The sequence below is a fragment of the Schistosoma mansoni genome, assembly GCF_000237925.1.
Source record: "Schistosoma mansoni, WGS project CABG00000000 data, supercontig 0126, strain Puerto Rico, whole genome shotgun sequence".
NCBI lineage: Eukaryota > Metazoa > Platyhelminthes > Trematoda > Strigeidida > Schistosomatidae > Schistosoma > Schistosoma mansoni.
The window spans coordinates 966,457-990,242 of record NW_017386035.1 but is presented as its reverse complement, the minus strand read 5'-3'; the positions used below and the strand labels follow the sequence as shown (position 1 = coordinate 990,242).

Below are 23,786 nucleotides of genomic sequence, written 5' to 3'. Positions count from 1 at the left end.
GTAGAGAAATGGTGCGTGTTTCAAATGCGGCTCACCATTTTTGTGAGGGATAGGATCTGAATCAAGATAAATTGTATGAATGATTGTTGTCAAAATATACATACTTTCTACCCTCGTATTACATGATTTAATCCGCATTGATGAATAACGGAGTTAAATAAGTAAAATACGAGAATGGGTTTTGAATACATATATTTTGCATATTCATTGATCTGGACAGGAAATCAGAGGGATGAAGCGAATAGAGGAGAGCGAAGCGAAAATGACGCACATCGGAGATGGTTCTTAAGTCAACTCGTTTTGATCAAGCCCGAATCAATATTTATAGTGAGATAAAAATAAGTTACAGACATGTAATGAATAGGATAAGATGTGTACAAACAATAAGTTCATATAAAAATAGTCAGGGTTAATAAGTGAATAATTAACAAGGTCAAAATGTGACTCAAGATGGGGAATAACATTAGGATCACTTCAATTTTTTTTTAATAATTTTTTTTGTCCCCCTTAATCAAAAAATTTTCATCCCATTTTCCAATTTTTTTCAATCCCTTTCGTCCAATGAAATTCCTAGTTGTAAATGCGTTGTAATTGGTTATGTAATTCTTGAAATTCGTATAAAAGCTCTGTACTTATGGATATAGATAATTTTCTTCACAATATGGACGTCAGTAACGTGCAAATTAGAGGCTCTGTTGTTCCTCACGTAGTCACAGAAACGGAAAATGTATTTTTGAATACATTGTATCTGGTAGCATTTCCATCACTGGAAGCGTTAAAGAGCGCCATTAGAACTTATGAAATAGCAACGTACTGCCATTATGCGGTGAGAGATTCTAATTTCCATGGAGATCAGGAGCCGTATATTAAATTTGTATGTTGGAGAAAGAGCTATAAAACACCAAGCGTTTCTTCGCAGCCGATTAGACGAAGGAGGTAAATTGATTAGTGTTATTATATTGTTCATTGAGGACTTCAATGGACACACAATGTCCGGCCTTCATCTTTTGTAAGTTTCTTGAAGGTTATTGGACTGTTGTTCGTGGGAATGTGCATCACAATCACGAGTGCAATTCCCTGAGGTACGACTGTAACACATGGATGCGCCGATTAACGGGAGCGGAATTTGAATCAGTGAAGCCACTGCTGATATCTGGAACATCAGCATTCAATGTGATACACTACGCTTACCAATCATATGGGAAACGTCTTACAGCTCAAGATGTTTTCAATATGCGTTACAAAGTGTTCTCACAGGCCAACCTTCCTGGTAAGCAATGTGCATATTTATACTATTAACTGTAGGTGATTACGGTAAGTTGAAAAATCACATCACGTCACTTGGTGGCCTTTGTGAATATCAATTGGATGCAGATCATAGTCTGTTGTACTTCTTCTTCGCTACAGCAGACCAGATCAATCTGTGTAACAGGTTTTTAGATGTTGTTGGTCTTGATGGGACATACAAAACCAATAATGAAAACATGTTTCTTTATCACGTGGTGGCTTTGGACATGAGTTTCATGGCAATACCTGTTTGTATTGCATTTGTAAGTCGCGAAACATCGACTTTGCTGTCCAGTTTCCTCTCGTTCTTCCGCCAAATGAGTAACAATAGAGAGGTTGTCGGTATTGTTACCGACGATTCACCTGCTATAGCTGCTGCCATAACGCAGGTGTATCCCAATTCACACCACCTTTTGTGCCGCGTGCACCTTCTTCGAAATGTCATCAAGAGGGTAAGCTTTCCTTTCTTTACAAATAACCCATTCATCGTATTCGTAGAGGCTACGATCTGATCTTCTTCAAATGTTCTACCGTCTTATGCTAACAAGAAATGTGGAAAGGTAAATCGAAATATGCTTTACAATGTATTGTAGCTTCCAACGGTATGTGTCATTTATCGAAGCAGCAGACGGGAATTTCTATCAATATTTGATAGATCAGTTATTGTCCAAAAAGCACAAGTGGTCGAACGCTTTTAGACCAGCTGCAATGCTTCTAGATCAAAGCAATACAAATTTCGTTGAGACGACCCATCGAATTTTAAAGTTGCATAAGCTGAACAGAAAAACACCCGTGTTCAGATCGATATTTAGTGTTCTGCTTCGCACTGGATATTGGATAGAAGCTCGAGTTCAAAAGTACTCCACTGAATGCCGTAGCAGGGCTGTGCTGGGTCGCGAGCCTCAACTACGTCGTCTTCAGGAAACACTTACACCTGCTGCATGTAAACTGCTTAAGCGGCACATGCGCATTCCTGTTACTGACTACGTATTGTCGGGGGAGTTTTTCACGGCCGTTGATACTACAGGAACTTACACAGTCTCCAAAAATCCTATTAGTTGTTCCTGTTTCTTTTATGTAGAACACAGAGTCGTATGTCGTCACATCTTGGCATATTGTTCGCACGATAATGTCGAAGTTCACAGAGAAAGCATTGGTGACAGATGGCTGCATTCCAACAGCTTCGTAACCGCAGTAACGATTGACAATGAGTTACAGGTACAAGTCGGGCAGACAAGCGTCCTAACATCGATTCACAACTTATGTCGGCGTATGTCCGCTGAACAGCTTACCGCTGTCCTTAACTATTCTCATCAGTTGCTTAACGATGGAATACCTACTACCTACTACGACCCAACAGAAGTATCACCTGGGTTCAACTGTCCCATGTGCGGCGCTGTCACGGACTCATAGTGGAGTCATCGATCAGGACCGAAGGAGCTGTGTAGAGACCGAGTAAAGGCCCTTTTCAGGGCCACCCACAATTTGATTTAAATTTTGTTTGAATTTCTTGTTTCCATTTTAAGGAGGAGTCATGAAACCATCAATAATTCATTTCACATTCATATGATTTGGTTACTAGGTACAGTAGAGAAATGTAGTAAGATCAGTTCACTAGTACAACAAGATCTTTTCTATTGCTAAGGTCAAGTGAACAGACACTGATCGGTCATCACAATTCCATAGTAATTAAGCTGTAGATTAATAATTATCATCGCTCACTTTACTACCATGCCAACAGCTTTCCAGGTTTTTCAAATTTACGGTTTCAGTGAACGATTCCGTACAGAAAACAACGTCATATAATGAACATTAATCTGTCGAACAAAAGTTTATGCAAAGGTGTGTACGATCATTCCAATCTCTTTTCACTTAGCTAAGGTAGACGATTGTACTGAGATCAGTTCATTAGTACAACAAGATAATTTGTATTGCTAAGGTCAAGTGAACATACACTGATCATTCATCACAATTCCATAGTAATGAAGATGTAAAATCACTTTTTCTAGATTAATAATAATAAAGTGATCATCGATCACTTTATAATTTTGTCAACAGCTTTTAAGGTTTTTCAAATTTAAGGTTTCAGTAAACGATTCCGTACAGAAAACAACGTCATATAATGAAGACTTACATATCTAACAAGTCATTAATAATAATAATAATAATAATAATAGTTATAATAATAATAATGGAACATACGAAATGTAATAATAATGTTTCATATGAGACTTATCACTACATTGCAAAAATTCGATACAGTGATAAATGTCATTTAGACATTTGATAAATAAATGTACAGTTTAACTTAACAGATTGAAATACGATATTCTAAATACATAATGGTTACTTGATACAATTGACCTTATTCCACATTAAGTCATATCATTGAAATAGAAATTTATTTCACTAGACATAGGCTTGTTCATTGACACTTCATTCAACCTATATTACACATATGCTTGTCAAAGAAGGTTATTTTTTCAACATTCAGCGATTTACTGTTTGACATTTTTTCAGAGTAATTATTATGTCTTTGTGACGGAAAATGTACATAGTTTTTCATTGTTCGTCCAGTATGTTTAACAAAGGAAACTGTTGGATTTGGAAATATAATTTCAGTCTTTCTAATTAATTAACGTTTACAATGTTATTTACTAATGAAAATAAAAAATTCAGATCATTAATTTGAAAGGCTGTGCACTTAAAAAACATTGGCTGTTAACATCACCTGCCAAAAAATATTATGCCCACCTCACAAATACAATTACCGTATTACATGACTGAGTACACTAACATGTCTTTTCGGTGATCATTAATAAGTGATCAACTACAAATAATCTACAGGTCAGCATATTTTATGCTTTGAATGGATTTACAAAAAATCTTGATAACCTTGATATTGCGTTCATTTTCGACACCCTTTTCAAAGCTAAAATGATCAACTTTTTGGTATTAAGAATAACGGTTTGCAAAATAACTGAATTATAAAGATTATTTGCTTTTTTCTCAGACATTATTACTAATTTCAGACAGCGTAAAAGTTGCTTCATTTACCCATCTTTTACGGTTAGCGTGACTTCGGCATGACCCATTCACTTTCTCTTTATCATGATTTATTCATATACTTACACGAATATAACGTTTATTAAATGAGCAAACTATGTGTTAAATTAACTTATGGGAATACCTTAATGAAAATGTGTTCACTAATTGTGTATTAAACATTTGAGACTACCCTTTGCAAATTCAATAATCACCATTATCAATTATTAATAACAACTGTCAGTTTTTTCAAAAATTAACTTTCAATGATCTACACATTATTATTACTACTCTTGTCACGACGATAACAGATAACTTTAGTTGCATTTGTACTTCATAAAAAGAAATTATATTCACTAACAGGAGTATAGCAGGGTAATGAAATGGATTTGTTTTTGTTTTTTTCGAAGTTAAAATTTTTTACAAATCTCAGATGGAACAATGCGAAAATAGTTCATTATTGTAAATAATAATCGAATGGAAAAATGTCAATTCTTACATCCAATAAAAGCACTTTATTCTAGTTCGATTTGAACGAATCAAATTGCAAAACTGCACCATTTACAGCCAATTAAAAAATTATTACAGGTGACAAAATGTTTGTTCATTTGCACTTGAGCACACACTTTCAAAAACAAATTCACCAATCACCAATTGCTAAATTTTTTTCATATCCTTTAATTTCCAAAAAAGGGGGGTAGGGGATTATACGTGCAGTGATTCTAATGTCAACCATTCATTAATAACTGGTTCTTATACATACACACACACAATTCATTCAGTCATTTATATTGACATCTCGAAATTTTCACATAATTCACATTTAACTGACTCATGTTACGATATCGATAATGCAATGAGAAGACGAAGTTAATCAGAATTATGTGATATATTAGCGCAATACATGTTATTCTATTTACTAAAGTCGAAGTCTATATATGATTGGATTAGAACGGTATAGATTTGATTGGATTGTCACACACTACATATTTCTTTGATGATTTTGAATATGATTATAACCCCGAAGAAGTCCAGACAAGTTTGCTGGATGATATGTGGGGATTATTTAAATTTCAGTCGCTAAGATTATTTTAAATATAATTTTCACATATAATGTCAATCATGGTGTCAATTCACTTGACCCTAATATTTACATTACAAAGCCGTTCGATGTAACTCATCTTTCAAACAGATATATATATATATATATATATATATATATATAGCGCGAGCGCTTAACCTCTAGACCACTGAGCCGGCATATAACAGTGTTAGTGTCTAACTTCAACCACACCACAAAATTGAGCAACCGTCCACTAAACGCATTGCTGAGAAGTCCCACAATGGGACGAAACGGCCGTCCAGTGCTTCCAGGTTTTCCGTGATAGTCTAGCTTCAATTAACTCATGATTTCAACCATCAAATTACTAAAATCTTCACAAAAACCCCTTCTGTTTAGCTTATTGTTAAATATATATTTTTTTTAATATTGTAATTACGACAGAATGGTATTAAATTTCACAATAAATTAAAAAAAATTGTCAAACTTCATTGCCCTTCTGAACAAATTATCAGAGTCTATTTCAAGTAGAAATGAGCTAGCTCAAAGATTGTAACACTACCAAAGGTACAAATCTCTATAATTTCATAAGTACGTTTACTGATTTCTATTTGTAAGGTTCAGTAATAAATTTGGTTGACTGACCAGGAGTTGAAAATGATATTGTTTGATCTAAGTGACCGAGTTTATTCATCTCAAGATCTCTAGTTAAGGTTGAGAACTACACATTGATTACAATTGACTGTGGTGTTGTTACTAACATACGGTATATGAATTAATTCGCGGTTAAATGATACAGTTGACAGTCATCATTTTGTTGGACAGGAGTGTTTTGGAATTTGTGTGGGAGAAACACTCATCAAAAGCTTATCAAAAGTATTATTATTATTACTTTAATATCCACAAATTGTCTTACGAATTTGCTTCAATTACTTACGCTTGTTACCCCTCGTGAAGGAGCATAGGCCACTCATAGCGTTCTCCAGCCAACTCTGTCCTGGGCAATCCTTTCCAGTTCTCTCCAGTTGCTATTCATCCCTCAAATGTTTGCTTCCGGATCTCGACGCACTGTGTTCTTTGACCTTCCTATTTTCCGTTACCCATCAGGATTGCATGTTAGCGGTTGCCTCGTGATGCAGTTTGGTGATTTCCACAATGTAATTCCTATCCACTCCCATCGTCTTTTCTTTATTTCCTCCTCAGCTGGAACCTGGTTTGTTCTTTCCCAGAGGAGGCTGTTGCTGACGGTTTCCGTCCCCAAAATGCCCTGTTACGGTCGAGGGTGGTGAGAATCTTCTCTCCCTGTCGAAATGCTCTCATATAGCCACGAGTACACAGCCACTGCCTGAAAAGTGGTAATCACTGCTTTCTCTTGGTGGAGTTATTGCTTATGAAATTGACAGGACGAGAAGCAAATGTCTGACACATTGACCGGGTTAGTGGATATAGCGGATCCACCTAGAGGAGTTGGAAAACCCTGATTCCAAACCAGTGGTTCACATAGGCTCCAGGATCCTGAAGGAACAAATGGAACATGAACCGATTGTTTGTCACTAGCTACCATGGGACTACACCTCTTGACGTTGCTCCACTGCCTTGTGGACCAGACTTTTAGGTCGAAGGCTCCCGATGTGGTCCCCTATGTAAACCACTTGCTTTGGTCTTGGCACCTGGGCAGTATCCCAGCCCACACATAAATCAAGTGACTAGTGTGGCGCATATGTATTCGGTGCCACTTTGTACAAATATTTATGTGGTCAACTAAATCGGTCAACGGACATTAAGTATCTTGCGTAGACAATTAGAAATGTCTAAATAAACTCACCGTTTTCGTATAATACATGAAACTTTGTGATGAAAACTATCCCGAAGATGAGGTTTATCGATAAACACAACTGGCCATGTCATTACATTTTATCCTGCTTGTATTCATAGTAAATCTAACTTGATAGTTATCATTACGTTTGACGGTGCAATTAGAAGATAAAGCTTATTAAGACTAAGCAACATATCAGCCCAGTATATTCCAAACAATTTGATCACACAACCATTTGTCAAGACATTTGCATCAAGTTCAAACTAGACAAGTTAGAAAATGAAAACAATATGAATCACACCACTCTAGATACTAAATCAATATTACCAAGATAGGTTTTGCATCAGTACAAATCGTTATGTTGCACACGGGAGGGGGTAAATCTTGTATGGTTAAGGTTTCAAGAAACTAAAATATTCACCCTAGAGAACTTTTATACAAACCATAAAGGATAAGTTAAGACCATCACGAAGTAATAAAAAAACGCCCAGTTATTTTTTTAATGCAACAGAAACACCTGTCTAGATTTTGTTAACTAAAGGGTGATCAGAACACAATTAATAATGGTAATAGTAATAAGTTTTTGCAGCCAATAGAAATTCAAACATAACTAGTGTTGTGGTGTGAGCTACTGATATCGACATAAGTAGTATATATGGTGAGTAAGGAATAGAATATCTGACAGCAGAAGATTGAGAAGATCAAGAAGAGAAGAACAGAAATAAAAAGCAATTTGTGTGGAAATCCAGGAACAATGAAGCCTGAGGCAATTGAAGAACATTTTGCAAATAGTGTATCATAGCATGGTTTTTGTATTATACCAAGTAACGTTGTAATTTGTTCTAAATATATAGTTGTTTGTCCTCACCTGTATTCTCATTCACAACAGTGTGTAATGCATGTAAATTTAGGAATGTCAAATCAAATAGAATGAAATTGTTAGTGCTGATATGACTCATATAGAATGTTAACTTGAATCTGACTCATATTTGTATTCTGATCACAGAACTTAAATTTTCACTTTACATATATATGGATTCAAGTTAACTAGTGTTTAATTTAAAAATTACTCACTATCCCCATATGATATATATGTATGATTGCCACCTTCGCTCAATCTGAATTATGGAAATATGTATAGGGAACATAAAATACAAATTAGGGATTACATTGTAGATCATCAACGTAGATGATTTCTGTTGAATGATTGGGGGCTTACTAGAGTTAGACGGGAATGGTGTGACGAACCACATAACGTCAAAGTCACACCTTGCAGTCAGCACCTTATGTGGATCGCCCCATCGACGTATAAAGGGACTAAAAATTCTCTGAAGACTGTACAACACAAAGGATGTTATTACAGAAATATATTAGTCAAAGTAGATACAAGTTCCTGATTTTGTATGCTGGAAAAACTAAAAACCAATAAGATATCTATAAAACAACTAAAGGAGAGAAATTTTTTTCGTATTGATTAAAAATAACCATCAAAGAGAGTAGAATAACATTAGGGTCACGTCAATTTTTTTTAATAAATTTTTTTTATCCCCCTTCATCAAAAAATTTTCATCCCATTTTCCAATTTTTTTCAATCCGTTTCGTCCAATGAAATTCCTAGTTGTAAATGCGTTATAATTGGTTATGTAATTCTTGAAATTCGTATAAAAGCTCTATACTTATCGATATAGATAAGTTTCTTCACAATATGGACGTCAGTAACGTGCAAATTAGAGGCTCTGTTGTTCCTCACGTAGTCACAGAAACGGAAAATGTATTTTTGAATACATTGTATCTGGTAGCGTTTCCATCACTGGAAGCGTTAAAGAGCGCCATTAGAACTTATGAAATAGCAACGTACTGCCATTATGCGGTGAGAGATTCTCATTTCCATGGAGATCGGAAGCTACTATTGAAATAAAATTAATTTCGAAGAGGAAGTATTTTAATGTCTTGTTTGATTGTGTCAGAAACTAAGACGTGCAGCCCATATAAATTGGTAGAGTCCAAGTAATAATAATATAGGTTAAATGCTCTGGCGCGAGACTGGCAGGTCCTGGGTTCGAGCCTCGCGAGGCGGTATCGTGGATGCGCACTGCTGAGGAATCCCATAATAGGATGAAACGGCCGTCCAGTGCTTCCAGGTTTTCTATGGTGGTCTAGCTTCAATTGACTCATGATTTCAACTATGTAAATACTGAAATCTCCACAAAAACTCCTGATAATAATAATAATAATAATAAAAGTTGATTATGTTTACGGATCAATATCAACTTAAGAAAAATAGACAACCAGGTAGGACTGGATATTTCTCGTTCTGCTCAGGGATGCTTCATCACTTAGAAGTCCTAATCCCTTAAATGATTGAAATTTTAGTCCTGCATGTTTCAATGTGAGCGCGTTTTCTTCAGACACGTTTACCAGTCGTATTACCAGTGATTCACGTTTGCAATATATGCCAATCTACAATTTAAGGCGACACCATCCGATGAAACTAGTGGATATCTGTTTTACTATCAATATGACTGAACTCCACTTGACATAACTTTCACCAGAGCTTTAGAAAGTCATCTTGAAGCCAGCTAGTAGAGAGTGCACAATTAGCATCTGGTTGATGGGTTTGTGCAGACTACTTTTTAGTAAAGCTGGCTTACGTTAGGGTTCTAGACACGAGCACTGGAGATCCTGGTTTTGATCCCTGGAAAAGTCGTGGATTCATACTTCTATTAAGTTGAAACACCTGCCTATGCAACCTTGGTTTTAAAGTGTTTTCTAGTTGATATTAATCCACGACGAGAAGTGATTTCAGTCTAAACTATTGGTAATAATAGTAATGATGATAATAATAGTAATATATAAACTTATTGAATTTTTATCAGACTTCATATTTATTAGATGACCTGAAACATATGTAAGTAATTAGCTGTATTGTGCTTACCAAATACACAAACAAAGATATCGTTATGCATACCGATGAATGTAGTCTTTTTAATCAGTAATGTTATATAATCGAATGTATAATTTCGGCAAGGTTTTTTTATTGTGTTTTTCAACATTTATTTTTGTCTTATTTTAAACATGTGAGATTATATTCTTTAATCTTTTCGTCTAAAATACTTGTAGATTACCAGCGTAGATGATTTCTGTCGAATGATTGGGGTCCTACTCATGTTAGACGTGAATGGTGTGACGAACCCGATAACTTCGAAGTCACACCTCGCGGTCAGTATCTAACGTGTATTACACCGTCAACGTATCAAAGTAATATGGCTGCTTTGAAAACTTTATAGCACAAAGGGTGTGATTATGTAAATATATTAATAACAATGAGTATGGAGGTGTTAGTGAGACCACCACCGCATGGGCAAGTTCATGGCGTATGATCAACTGATGCGCGTTTGCTGTCCTTGACTTTAACAGGGACCGATCAGGTTTTAAAATATATGTGGCATAAGTTGGTAGGTGATAAGTTATGTTACAATATTGTTATCACTTTAATATGATATATTTCAATAATTGTTTACATAGATCTTTCCTAGTATCCATACAATGAGCACTTCAAGTTCCTACAATAGATAGTTTCCCTTTCTATCTGTCTATCATCCATAGAGTACCAAAAAACCAGTTCAGCAAATTATCTTCAACAACATATCTAAGATAAATTGAGTTCTCTGAGCAGGTTGATTGATTTCTTTTTCAAGATTTTGAGACGTTCCGATGTGAATATTTTCTTCAGTTTCTTTTATTCCTATATAATGTGTTGGTATTCGTGGATATCGTAATGTGCATCAGTGGTCATTCGGTATGCCACTTACCTCCTATTCTGCTCGACTACTTTTCATCTTCTTGGACAGTTGATTGGTGTAGAGAATAGCTGGGCAAACGAAGAGGTGAATGTTAAACTGTTTTTTCACTATGATATGGTAGGACTACTGTGCCAACCCATGATATTCCATCTAATTTATTATTATCCAGCAAACATAAGCACTGCAACATATCTTTAAATAAGACAGAATTAAAGCTTTCCATAAAATAACTGACACTTTTTTAAATGCTTTAGTTCAAATAAAAGATAAAGTTCTCATCACTTGGACACACGGTTGTGTTTATAGATTATAACATGTAGACTGTGAAGCTTTGTACATTGTAGAGGCTTCTCATGAATTCCTGACTCATGCCAAAAAACATCTTAGCTGCACAAAAAGACCTCCAAATAATCTTGTAGAATTAGAATTTCTACAAATTAAGTCAGTGGTATGAATACATTCTATCTATCAAATCCATATTAAGTATATCAAGATAATTCAAAAACGTTTATCTTCTTATAAGGAAAGGCAAGTGGCTGAAGCATTTAATATTTTTCAAGAACCTACCGCACCTAATAGAAAAGAAGACCTAATGATCCATCCCACATGCTCCATTTATCTGCACAGTTAATTTTGTTCACACCTAATACCATCAACAAACATATAAATAATGTTAATATCATAAACATGACGAGTATCAAATTTTTCGCACTCGCTAACACACACATATGTACAAATTCATCTAGCTAGGTCTCACAAAGAATAATCTTGACCAAAAGAACATCATAAGACCTAATTTAATTCTGATTATTCTAAAAATATTTTGTTTTATTTCCTCTGTTCTATTTAAACTGGGTGACGCTGAGAATAAATGATGGATTACCTAGAATGGTCACCTCGTTTTATATTTATCAGTTCTCGTGCCCTTGTGGAGAAAGTTATATTAGCCAAAGTTCTAGAAATTTACATTTTCGTGCTCGCGAGCACTTCTCAGCGTGGCTATGCAAAGGTCTAGTAAAGAAAGTGAACAGCTCGATATTGGCCCATTTACTGCAAACTGGTCATAGCGCAAGTATAAATCAATCTTTTCTATTATTTATCGGGTTAGTAGTGTTTTGCCAAAGTATGTTATACTCAAAGTCCTTCAAACCTCAGAATCGGTAGCCATTGGGACTAAAAATCGGGGCTATGTGCACAAAAGAAATATTTTCAACAGTTTCTGTTACTTTGGTCAACCTCAGGGCCAATTGATCCATAATCATCTTAATTACTGAATGAACTTATTTGAATAATATACTTCCTAACTTAGTGAAATATAATTGTCATTGTTATCCTTATTCACGTGTCTTTGTATTATTATTATTATTGGTTTAACATCATCATTAATCTCGTGAATAAATGATCTATTACTTAGCACTCACTGCACTTTGTTATTTCTTCCGATAGACATTTGGTCGAATTTGTATTTGCACTATTATTTCCCTCACCCTTTCTGAACCATATTTATTCTGACCATTAATCTCACCATTTCTTTTAAGGTATTGTAGTGAACAAGTACACGGGTGGGGACAATCGAATGTAATTAATACAAAAATTACAGACTATCTAACTAAAATCTGACAATCATACAGTAAACAGTAAATTTGCAAACTATCAACCGATTGTCTCAATCTTGACCATTCCTTCTGCAAATATCAGTCCATAGTCTTAGATTATTATTGTTCATGTATTTTCATACCAATTGCGTTTCGTTTCCGTTCTTTCCTTATTGATCTTCCAGTGAAATACATTCAACGCCCGGCCATCGTTATATACTACTTGTGTGGATATAAGTAGCCCAGACCACGGTATAAGCTGATTCAAGTTAACAATGTATATTAGTCATCTCAACATTAACAATCTTATTTTATTTAACAACCCTAAATTCACAAGCTATCACTCTGAATGATGTACTACTTTGCTCTAAACCTGGAAACTTTTGGATTCGTTCACATTTTAGTATTTTAAACTTGTGTTAACTTAATTCCCTATTTTTTTCTCTGAAGAATTGACTCACACTAAATCACAAAACACCAGGAATTTAATTTTCTGCTCAGTAAAATGTTACAAATATATCATTATTTCTATTATGGACTAGTAAGTAATAAACAACCTAATTTACAAAGTATCCTAATTGTGACCATGTTACTGTAGACTCATCATTTGAGATTATTTGCAAACAGTTAAAACTTAAACTGTCTATAGGCCATTGAGATCACAAACTGATCAAAGTTAGACAACTATTGAAAACTCGGAAGTACTGGACTACCATTTCGTCTCATTATGGACTCCTGAACAGTGTGTGTCCATGGCGCCACCAGAGGACACAAAACTTTCACTTCCGTTTCTTTTCAATCAACAAACTTAATGTATTGCGATAAAGTGCTTATAAGATATTTTGATGTATTTTGACATAAATTACTATAGAATAATTGAAAACAAGAAAATAATAGAAAACTGTGTCGCTCTAGTTTAAGACTTCATAAGAGAGAGCACGATTACAATCCCACAAAATGTGTGGCCTAAGACCTCAACGGTATGTTAACAAACATGTTATCCTTGTAAAACTGTATCAGAAACTTCTATCAGTTTATGTAGCCCAATTGTCATTCAATATTATGGTATTGTTCTGCTTTATAGGTCATTCATTTTATTTCTTATTTTTTTTAATGCCTTAGACTCAATATCTAGTAATCTTAATCCATTTTAATCTACAAATTTTACTGAATTTCATTGTACTTTCATTCTACCTTATATTTTTGTATTCCTAATGAAATTCACTTAGTGACTTTGAAAGAATCATATTGATTAAACAGTACATTTTTAATTTTTTTTTCTAATCGGTTTAGTGATTTCAATTAATTAAGTCACTTTTATTAATTATACCCAATGAATTGTACTTAGTATCTAATTGGAAAATCATATTAAACAAATTAATTTTTATCACCTTAAATTAAATAAGATTATACTGTTTGTTTGAAAGTGAAATCATTGCTAAAGTACGAATGAACATATCATTCAAATTTTTTTCATTAATTCATGTCTCTATTGTTTTTTTTAAAAATAAGTCACTTAGAAGATGAGTGGTAGTAAGACTAAATTATACAGCCAAACTGGATACGAGATCAAACCTAGGACCCATGTGATGAGGTCGTGGATGTACATTGGTGACGTGTCCCATCCTAGAACGAAACAATTGTCCAGTGCTTTGTGGTATTCAATTGTTACCATATAAGATTATTCCGTGGTTAAAACTATGAAAATTCTCAGTTATGTCTTCGGGACAAAGTTCCTAGTGGATAAAACGTAATATAGTATTTTGACTCAGTATGATTTTTGTTCTCTATTACTTTCGTTTTTAATTCAGCTAAGTAATTAATCGGTGTTATATCTGTGTTATTTAAGTATGATATTCTGTTCAGTAAAACTTAGAAGACTTCAATGAACGAGGCAAAAACACCGACGAAGATACCCATGAAAACACACTGTGTGACATATTCAATCTTACTCAACCGCCAAGTGAAACTGCTGATGGAATCACCTGGATTTTTTGTGGCTACAATGCAATGTTACATTAGTTTTGTGTCTGGGACCAACAACCACAATCCCATTGTCCTATGTGAGACGCGATAACGGAATTATAGTGATGCCGTTGTTCATGACAATCGGAAATGTTAACAAACCGAGTGGAGGCCTTTTTTAGGGCTAGGCATTACTTAATTACTTAGGCCCGTCACTCTCAATGGAGCATAGGCCACCGATCAACATTCTCCAAACCCATTCTGTCCTGGGCCTTCCTTTCTAGTTCTATCAAACTTTTGTTCATTCTTCTCATATCTGTCTCCATTTCTCGGAGTAATGTGTTCTTTCGTCTTCCTCTCTCCTTCGGCCTTCAGGATTCCAAGTGAGGGCTTGTGTTGTGACGCAGTTGGGTGCTTCCTTCAATGCGTGCCCTATCCACTTCCAGCGCTTCTTCCTCCACTGGAATCTGATTTGTTCTCTCCCACAGTAGAATGTTGCTGATAGTGTCGTCCCATGATGTCTTCATATCCGGTATTGTCCAATCCAACCTTGGCATTAAAATCTCCCATCAGAATAGTCAGGTCCTTTGTTGGGCACTTCTCGACGATTGACTGCAGCCTAGAATTGATCTTTAACCTATTTATCGTAGTCGTTGGTAGGTGCATAGCATTGGATGATGTTCATTGTAATACCCTCTCTCTTTGTCTTGAAGGAGGCTTTAATGATCCTTGGTCCATGAAATTCTCATCCTTCAAGTAAATTTTGTGTTTGTTTGGAAAACATCAACGCAACTCCTTGTGTATGTGAGGCATTTTCTTCTTCATGGCTGGAGTATAACAGAAGCTCCCCTGAAGATAGTCGCTGTTGTCCAACACGCGTCCAATATGTTTCACTGATCCCAAGCACTTCCAGGTTGTATTTTTTCATTTCTGCAGCCATTTGGATGGCTCTCCCGATCTGCCACATTGTACGACCATTCCATGTACCTAAATTATTGGTTGCTTTGGTTGTCAGAAAGGGAATCAGCCTCGTGACTTCTGAAGGATCTCAGCTTTCACCAAGAGGCATCATAACTCTTCTAAATGAAGACCTTCTAACTCCCAGGGCAGAGTTTAAATGGTTTGAATTATTTTTTCTCGTTAGCGGTTTTTGGTAAGCTAGTTTTCTACGGGATGAGATTGCTGACGCCATGCCCAACTCTCCTCCTTTATTCGGGCTTGCGAGCGGCAGCAGACCCCCGGAGGGGCTACAGGTGGAGTTAGAGCCAGGCATAATTTGATTTAAATTCTATTTTTTCACTTCGTTACAAATTGCGTAAAACAATTTTTGTTCATTGCATTCCATATACCTTTACTGTTTTTTTTTAAAACGACAGTTCCATCATTGCGTTTAACATGGATTCTCAATGAAGTAGTTGAACAGTTTCATCTGATGCGTTTTGTATTATTTCTGTATCAAATTCTTTAGTCAGTGTATTCTTCAAGCACGAAAGCTTAAGAAAACTTTCAGCCTAAATCTTTATTATTTGTGATAAGGCTTATTTATATTATCTTTAGATAGCCAATATCTATTATCTTAGTATATGACATTATGTTAACTGTGAATTAAATGAACTAATCATTATACCATTTATTAAATTGAATTAAATTACCAGTGCCTGTGAACTCTTTTCCTATGTAAAACAATTCAGTCACTACTGATAAAAGTGTTTTATCAGAAGGGGTTTTTGTGGAGATTTTAGTAATTTTGTAGTTGAAATCATGAGTCAATTGAAGCTAGACCACCATGGAAAATCTGGAAGCACTGAACGCCCGTTACGTACTAGCATGGGACTCTTCAGAAGTACGCATTCACGATCCTACCTCGCGAGATTCAAACCCAGGACCTATCAGTCTCGCGCGCGAGCGCCTAACCTCTAGACCACTGAGCCGGTATCCAACAGTGTTAGTGTCTAACTTCAACCAATCCATGAAATTGAGCAACCGTCCACTATGCACACTGCTGAGGAGTCTCACAATAGGACGAGACGGCCGTCCAGTGCTTCCAGGTTTTCCATGGTGGTTTAGCTTCAATTGACTCATGATTTCAACTATAAAAAAGTGTTTACTGAAAGCTTGTATGAATGGATTTAAATTGTGTACTAAGATCAGTTCATTGGTACAGCAACATCATTTCTATGGAAAAGGTCAACTGAAATAACATTGATGAATTATAATCAAGCCATAGTGATTAAGCTGTATAATCAGTTGTAAATAATGTGGTTAGTATTAATTATTTATGGTTTATCAAATGTCTATATCATCTAATGAACACTGAACTGTCTAACAATAATACATACAAAATTTAATAAGAATGTTTCAATGTTTTCTACATTGTTCAGCTAGATAAATGTAGACTTTTATTTATTACATCGAAATTAAATGTTGCTAAATGTTAATTGATACAACTGACCTTATTCTCACTTAATAGTATAATCGAGATGAAAATTTATTATATCAGATGTAGGTCTGTAAATTTGCACTTAATACGACTAATATTTCAATTACTTGTCAGAAATAGTTATTTTTGTAACGTTAAGCTGTTTCGGGTTTAATATTAACATATTCAAATATTACGAATATGTACATAGAATTTGTTAGTGTACTTCTAATATGTTTAACAAATAAAACTGATGATTTGAAAAGTGTGTAGCGGTAAACAAATTTCCAAAATCAATAGCTCTGTAAGTCTTCTACATTTGATGCTGACCACATTAGTTTTAATGGATTCACCTAGCTAAAGGCGCTCGGTCATGCATTCGCACCAGATCACTAGTGGGAACACCGTGCTCAAATTCTCCTTCAGTAGCTAGTCAGTTTAGATCAGTCACTTCTCTATATATTGACAACCTATTAAATATATCCTCGAACCTTCTAGCTTCTGACTTCACTGGGTGGGCACAATTCAATTATAGAAAATGTCACTGGTTAAAGTGTTGTTAAACTACAGATACTTGTGACATCTTCAAACGATTCTATACTTTATAAATAAATAACATATGCGATGTCATTTACAAATGACACCAAAAAATTAGGATTATGATTTCCTCTTACTTACAAAACGTTTTCTAATGTCATTACGTAAAAAAAGCCTATCGCGCACTTCCCAAACACAGTAACTGATTTAAATTACTGTATACACAGAGTAGCTTTTTTTATCTTAATTATAAACCGCTCAACTACATACAATGGATGATGTTTAGTTTGAAACAATTTATATTTTGAATGGATTAGCGAAATAACACAATTACAATCTCGTGTTTATTTACTATCTCCTTTTCAGAGTGAAACTAAACAACTCTTTTGTATTAAGAATTAGTTTAAGTTTTAGAATGAGAATCAAATTAATTATTCGTTTAATATGATCTTTAGGATGTTTAACCATTACGTTATCTACTCTGATCCATAAGTAATGTTTGGATTTGTAATTATGCAGTAAAAGATGTATGGAATTAGTTCTGGTCATAAGAAACGATACCAGTCAGAGAAGCAATGGAAACCAGGATAGATTTATGTTTTATTCAAGTTCGGAACCTCTAGGTGTATTGTCCACATAGGACTGCACGTAGGATACAGCTAGAAAACTATGGTATCGAGGTCGACATAATATGCTATCACCCCATAATAAAAATCCAACCGGAAACTAGATCTGTATATTCACAACTACATGAATTTTCAAATTCAAATGCCACCATAAGGTCAACTACCTTAGAGGTATAGTGTGGATCATTTTACAACTTACGAAAAAACATGCACTAGTATGGTTTGTAACAGGAGAGATAAAGTTTGTCACATGTTCTATATAATTCCATATACTCGATGCCAGACAAAGAATTGATAATTAGGAAATCTTTTTTGTTATTCATAAGACAATAAACTAACCATTAAAATCGATTAGAATTTATTGCCTGCAAGCTGTTGAAGCGATCAAAGAAGTGAAACAGAAGCTTTGAACAAAACAGCCATTGGTTGATAGAAAATTTGTAGTTGATAAGAACTGATATAGTGAATGCCTAGAAAATGTATGTCAATCGGTTGACAGAGGTTTTGGTTATCTCATTATAATGAGCATATCACGCTATTGCAATTTTTAAATTATGACGAACAATTGCAGTTCAGGGTCTCTGTTTTCAAAACTCTTGGTTGATAATACATGTTGCTTGCTTAGACTAATCATCTCTTGTGAAAACCTAGGATGAGAGGTAGTCCTTTAATTTCCTGATGGAAGCATAACTTCTCTTGGTAATATTTTGGCTGGTCGATATAGACTGAAATCGCAAGTCAACTATTGGAAGGACATGAAATAAACACCATGCAGAATTAGTGAAAATAGGGTCCCCGAATGGGGTCCTTAAGACCTTAGAAATCATTGGTTAGTGTTCCTACATGTTTTCGATCATGTTATTTTCTATCGCTCCTTTTTCGTCATATTAAATTACATAATTGTTCTCCAACTGTCAGTGCTTTCCTACATGATCCCTTTTACGATTCTCTGTGTGAAGCTATGGCAAATCGAACTAGTGGGTTTTCGAGTTAGGTCATATCTTTTCGTGATTATCAAGGCATTTGTAAGTGATGTCGGACTACGGATAATACACCATTAGTTTGGAATATATGAACAAAAGTAGGACTGAATCACAAGATCAATTTACAGATGTCTTTCCTGGATGTTTGGATATCATCATCACACTTTTGCCTAAGCTTCAGAATGAATTTAGAGTGAATGTACCAATTAACTTATGAGTAACCTATTCTTTTATGCTATGCAACGACAAAACGAATTGCTACCAATAGTTTGTTCCCAAAAAATAGAGATAACATTAGTATTTCTGGCACTACAACTATTCTGTTCCAGTTTATGTGAAATGAAACTCATATTATCACTATACAATATGACAATGAAATATCCTAACGAACAAAAACATAACTCTTTCACAGTAGAAAGTTACTAATATGGTTATTTAAAAAAAGTTAATACAATGGTGATTTGTACAAATAGGTTGTCAAGTAAACAAGTGAAAATTGTTTTACAAAAATATCCCCATAAATCGACAAAAAGGAAAAGAAATAAGTGGAAGTTCAAGTGATTATGTACATTCGACAATTTTCAATAAATTTTGACGTAGATAACCATCCGTTTTACGTGACAAAGGCAATACTAATTTGGATAATTGATTTAAAATTTTTGAACCGGTTAGTGAATTTCCACAATTTGCTTTAGCCCACGTATCTGGGAATTCGACTGTCTGACACAAGTTAATCTCACCAGATTGTTCATTTGAACTGGTATTTGTTGATAAATGCCTAAGCAGATCACTATCGAAATATGTACGGCTAACTCCAGTCCTTCGTAAGACATCAATACCGTTGGCACGTCTCTTCAATGGAATCTAGGATTAACAAATTTATGAAATAAAGATTTAGACAATTGGCAACCTTAATGGTGTAACTGAATATCTTGGAGTATGACAACGATGAGTAACTTGAGTATGGAAAAAATGTTAACAGTTTATAGAAGTAGTGAAATCTTAATATGTGGTCAACAATTACGTGTTTAGATCAACAGAATGTCAATTAAAGACAAATTTGAAAAATAAAATATACTAGTAAACATGAAAACTTTGATAACTCCTAATTTTGAAAAGAAAAACAAGTTTATTGAAAATACACTCACAATATCTTGATGTCCTATACCAGCGACGAAAGTTCCAACACACTGAACATAATCTTGTTCATCTGATTTATTGGCATCTAAGGATAATTTTTGTCCGGCTGATTCAATTAATTCTTGCCATGGCGTAAACAAACTGTCGTTTGATTTCTCTGAATTTAATAAATCTGAATTAGCCTGATCAGTTGTATTTTCTGAATATTCTCCGAGCTCGATAGGATCGGCTAAGTCATTAATATCCCAATTTTCCGGGCCTGTCATATGTTGCCTGATTTGAGTGGACAAAGCTTCTAAAGAGTCTAGATTAATATTATTATTTAATCTATTTTGATAAGTGCTTTCATCTTTTTCAGCAGCCAAATGATTCGAATTCGCATTATTATTACTATCAATGTTATCATTACTGTTATAGGTACTATCACGATTCTTTTTGACTGACAATTCAGCTTTACAGGTTAATTCATTATTACAACCCAGAGAGGTGTCTGACGACAAAGTATTGATCATAGAAGGAGGGAGTATCAAGTGCAATTCAGTATCCGAAACATCTTCACACTTTAATCCATCCAAAAGTTCACAAAGAGCGTGAGATGTCTGCAGTTTTCGATCTTTGTCCTTAGGTAGAAGACAAGGAGGATGAGAGGGAGAACTCGAGGGATGATGAGCAGACTCAATACAAACTGGAATGCTATTAGTTGACTTCCGACTTGGACTAGAAGAATCGTGAACTTCATTTGTACTTCGTCGATCACGTTTTGGCAACAGAGGTGGGTGTATGTCTGACTGGGATTTCGGTAACTGCGTTCAAAAGGTAAGTTACGAGTAATGTATATATTGATATATGAGTACGAAAGGCACCAAAATCATATTGTACATATTAGTTATTTAAAGAAAGAATAGAAATGTTGTACTTCATATTGCGTTAAACACTTATCGGACTAATGTGTAAACGATTTCAAAGAGAGTATAGATGAACTAGCTATAAATAGGGTAACTATTTATTTTTTAGACCTGAAAACGTATTTAATGGCTTGGAATATATGTTTGGTGAAACACGATCGTAGTATACAATATGTGAGAGAGGCATCATAAAGAACAGAAAACCGACAGATACTTCAAGCACTAATTCCAGTAGGTCGTCGATGACATTTGAATATCGGTGTGTGCCAATAGATGATATGTCACACGATTGCTGATCACGTTCGTTTAGTCCTACACTTAGGACATACAAAAAAAAATATCACAAAGATTATGTGGTTGAATGCTTCCATGATCATTTATTCGGGGATTGGGAATAAAAGTCATAGGCTTTACAACTTACATTGATCAGCGAATTTCTAGTTAAATTTCTAACGGAAGTATGAGGATATATGATTTTACTAGTCTGAAAAATGCTCTTTTCATATCATGAAGACTAGATAAATGTCTTACAACAACAAAATTAGAGATGTGGGGTTTAAATATTTGGTCATTGTGTATTGAGAAGGAGGTCTTAATTCAGTTCCACAAATATCAGTTCGGAAATTTGAGTAGTCTGTTAAGTCGGTACAATAAAAAACAAGTCAATATGAAATACATAAAAGTGAACTTGGTTACAGAGTTTAATTCTACTTCATGTGGCCAAGTTTAAGTTCATGGTGACTTAGTCTTCCGAGTTAACGCGTCATGCCTTTGCTGTAAAACTAAAATTATAATTATTATTTAGTATAGATGACTGGACTATGTATTCGTTGGGGTATTAATAATGAAAATTATCAAGTTTATCTGGAAATAAGCAACCAATTTATCATAAACTGCAACAGAACCAAATACAATTGTTACAAAACACTAGTTATATTTTAAAACAGTGATTGATCTAAGAAGAATAAACACTAGATTCTGTGTACGGATGGCATTGAAAAGTCTGCATAATAGATGCGTCAAGTAAACAAAAAAGTACGAATGCTAGTTTTTTTGAAGTCAGGAGACATTTAATCTAATACATATATATTACGTATCACATAGTTGAGAGTAATAGCTAATAAACACTGAGCATGCAGGCAAAAGATGATCAGATTTTCCAGTAAATGTGAAAGATGTAAACTGAATCGAGTAAAACTGAGCTATTATCACTTAGATTCTTTTACTCTGCCAGTTAGAAAGTTAAATAAACTAACGATTAGAAATGTATTTCCGGAGGAATCATGAAAGTAGAACATAATACTAGCATAATAGTTAAGAATAGTTACCTTAAACTACTTTTTGGAAGGAATTATTACTGTTGGTGTTACTAAGATGTACTTTCAATGTGTAATTAACACTAAATGATACGATCTGCATGCAAAAAGATAGAATAGTCGTGCGAATTCTTCTAGTTCTGTCATTAGTAGATTGTTCTATGACTAATCTGGAAAATGGTCGGTGAATTTTAACCATATTGAGAATATATTGGGAATACTTTTATTATTTGTAATTTTACAGATATTCATTAGCTACCATGTAGCAACAAAATTTATCTTTGAGTTAAAAAGTGGACTAAATTTCCACTTCTTTGGTGTTGAATTAACAAGAAAACCCGATGAGACAACCTATATTTACCAGTGATCTAGCAGACAAACTATCATATATGACCACTTCGATATACAATAGTCACTCCAGCTGTTTTTGTACAGTCAGTCGTCTAATGCGTATTCTAAACGGGACACAAGAATACTATAAAATACGGTTAAAAAGAAAGCAACATAAAGTGCAATAATAGAATACCTTGTCTAAATCGATTGTCCTATTAAAGTAGCCTCAAATCCTCTCTGTTGACCTCAGCCTACTTCAACTTACCCTTGTTTCCAAGATCTTTCTGACCACATTTTACTTTCAAAGTTACTTGTCATCTGTTTTATATTATAGTTTTGACTTAACTTTTAATTGTTGATAATAAGAATAACATTTTTATAAGTATCATTACCAAGTTTTGATTTGATAATTTTGAATAAATTGAGCATTGGGTAGATTGTTATAAATAAATTAATATATTTGTAATATCCCAATGAGTAGAAAAATGAGATTTTCTGACGTTTCGTGACTCAGTGTAAGCCACCTCTTCAGAGAATAAATAACCGAAGTAACATTAATCCAAGTTTAAATAGTACAACGGAACAACACGAATATTAGGTGATCAATCAAAAAACAGGTCTGAATAAATTTTGGTTATTTATTTTCTGAAGAAGTAGCCTACACTGAGTCACGAAACGTCAGAAAATCTCATTTTTCTACTTATTGGGATATTACAAATACATTAATTTAATAACATTTTTACTTTTAGTTTCTTATAGCATTGTTTCATTAACGATAATTATAAGTAGCGAATATCTTACAGATTATCATGAAAAAAAATTTACTACGTCGAAATAAGAAAATGTAATGACTAATATTATTTTTTTGGTAAGACAAATTGAAGTTCGGTTTAATTGTACCAGAAAACTTTGATTCCAAAACAAATCTTTAGTTGACAGATATAACAGCGAAACAT

The 23,786-nt window shown here is 34.4% G+C and overlaps 1 protein-coding gene across 1 annotated transcript; it reads right to left on the bottom strand.

The window, feature by feature from the left end:
- Positions 1 to 19,697: 19,697 nt before the first annotated feature.
- Smp_101650 (hypothetical protein) lies at positions 19,698 to 20,788 on the bottom strand (the record flags this gene model as incomplete). Its single annotated transcript, XM_018790253.1, has 2 exons — positions 19,698 to 20,000; positions 20,285 to 20,788. 2 exons carry the CDS (start codon positions 20,786 to 20,788, stop codon positions 19,698 to 19,700), a joined length of 807 nt encoding a protein of 268 aa, XP_018646409.1.
- Between the last annotated feature and the right edge of the window lie 2,998 nt (positions 20,789 to 23,786).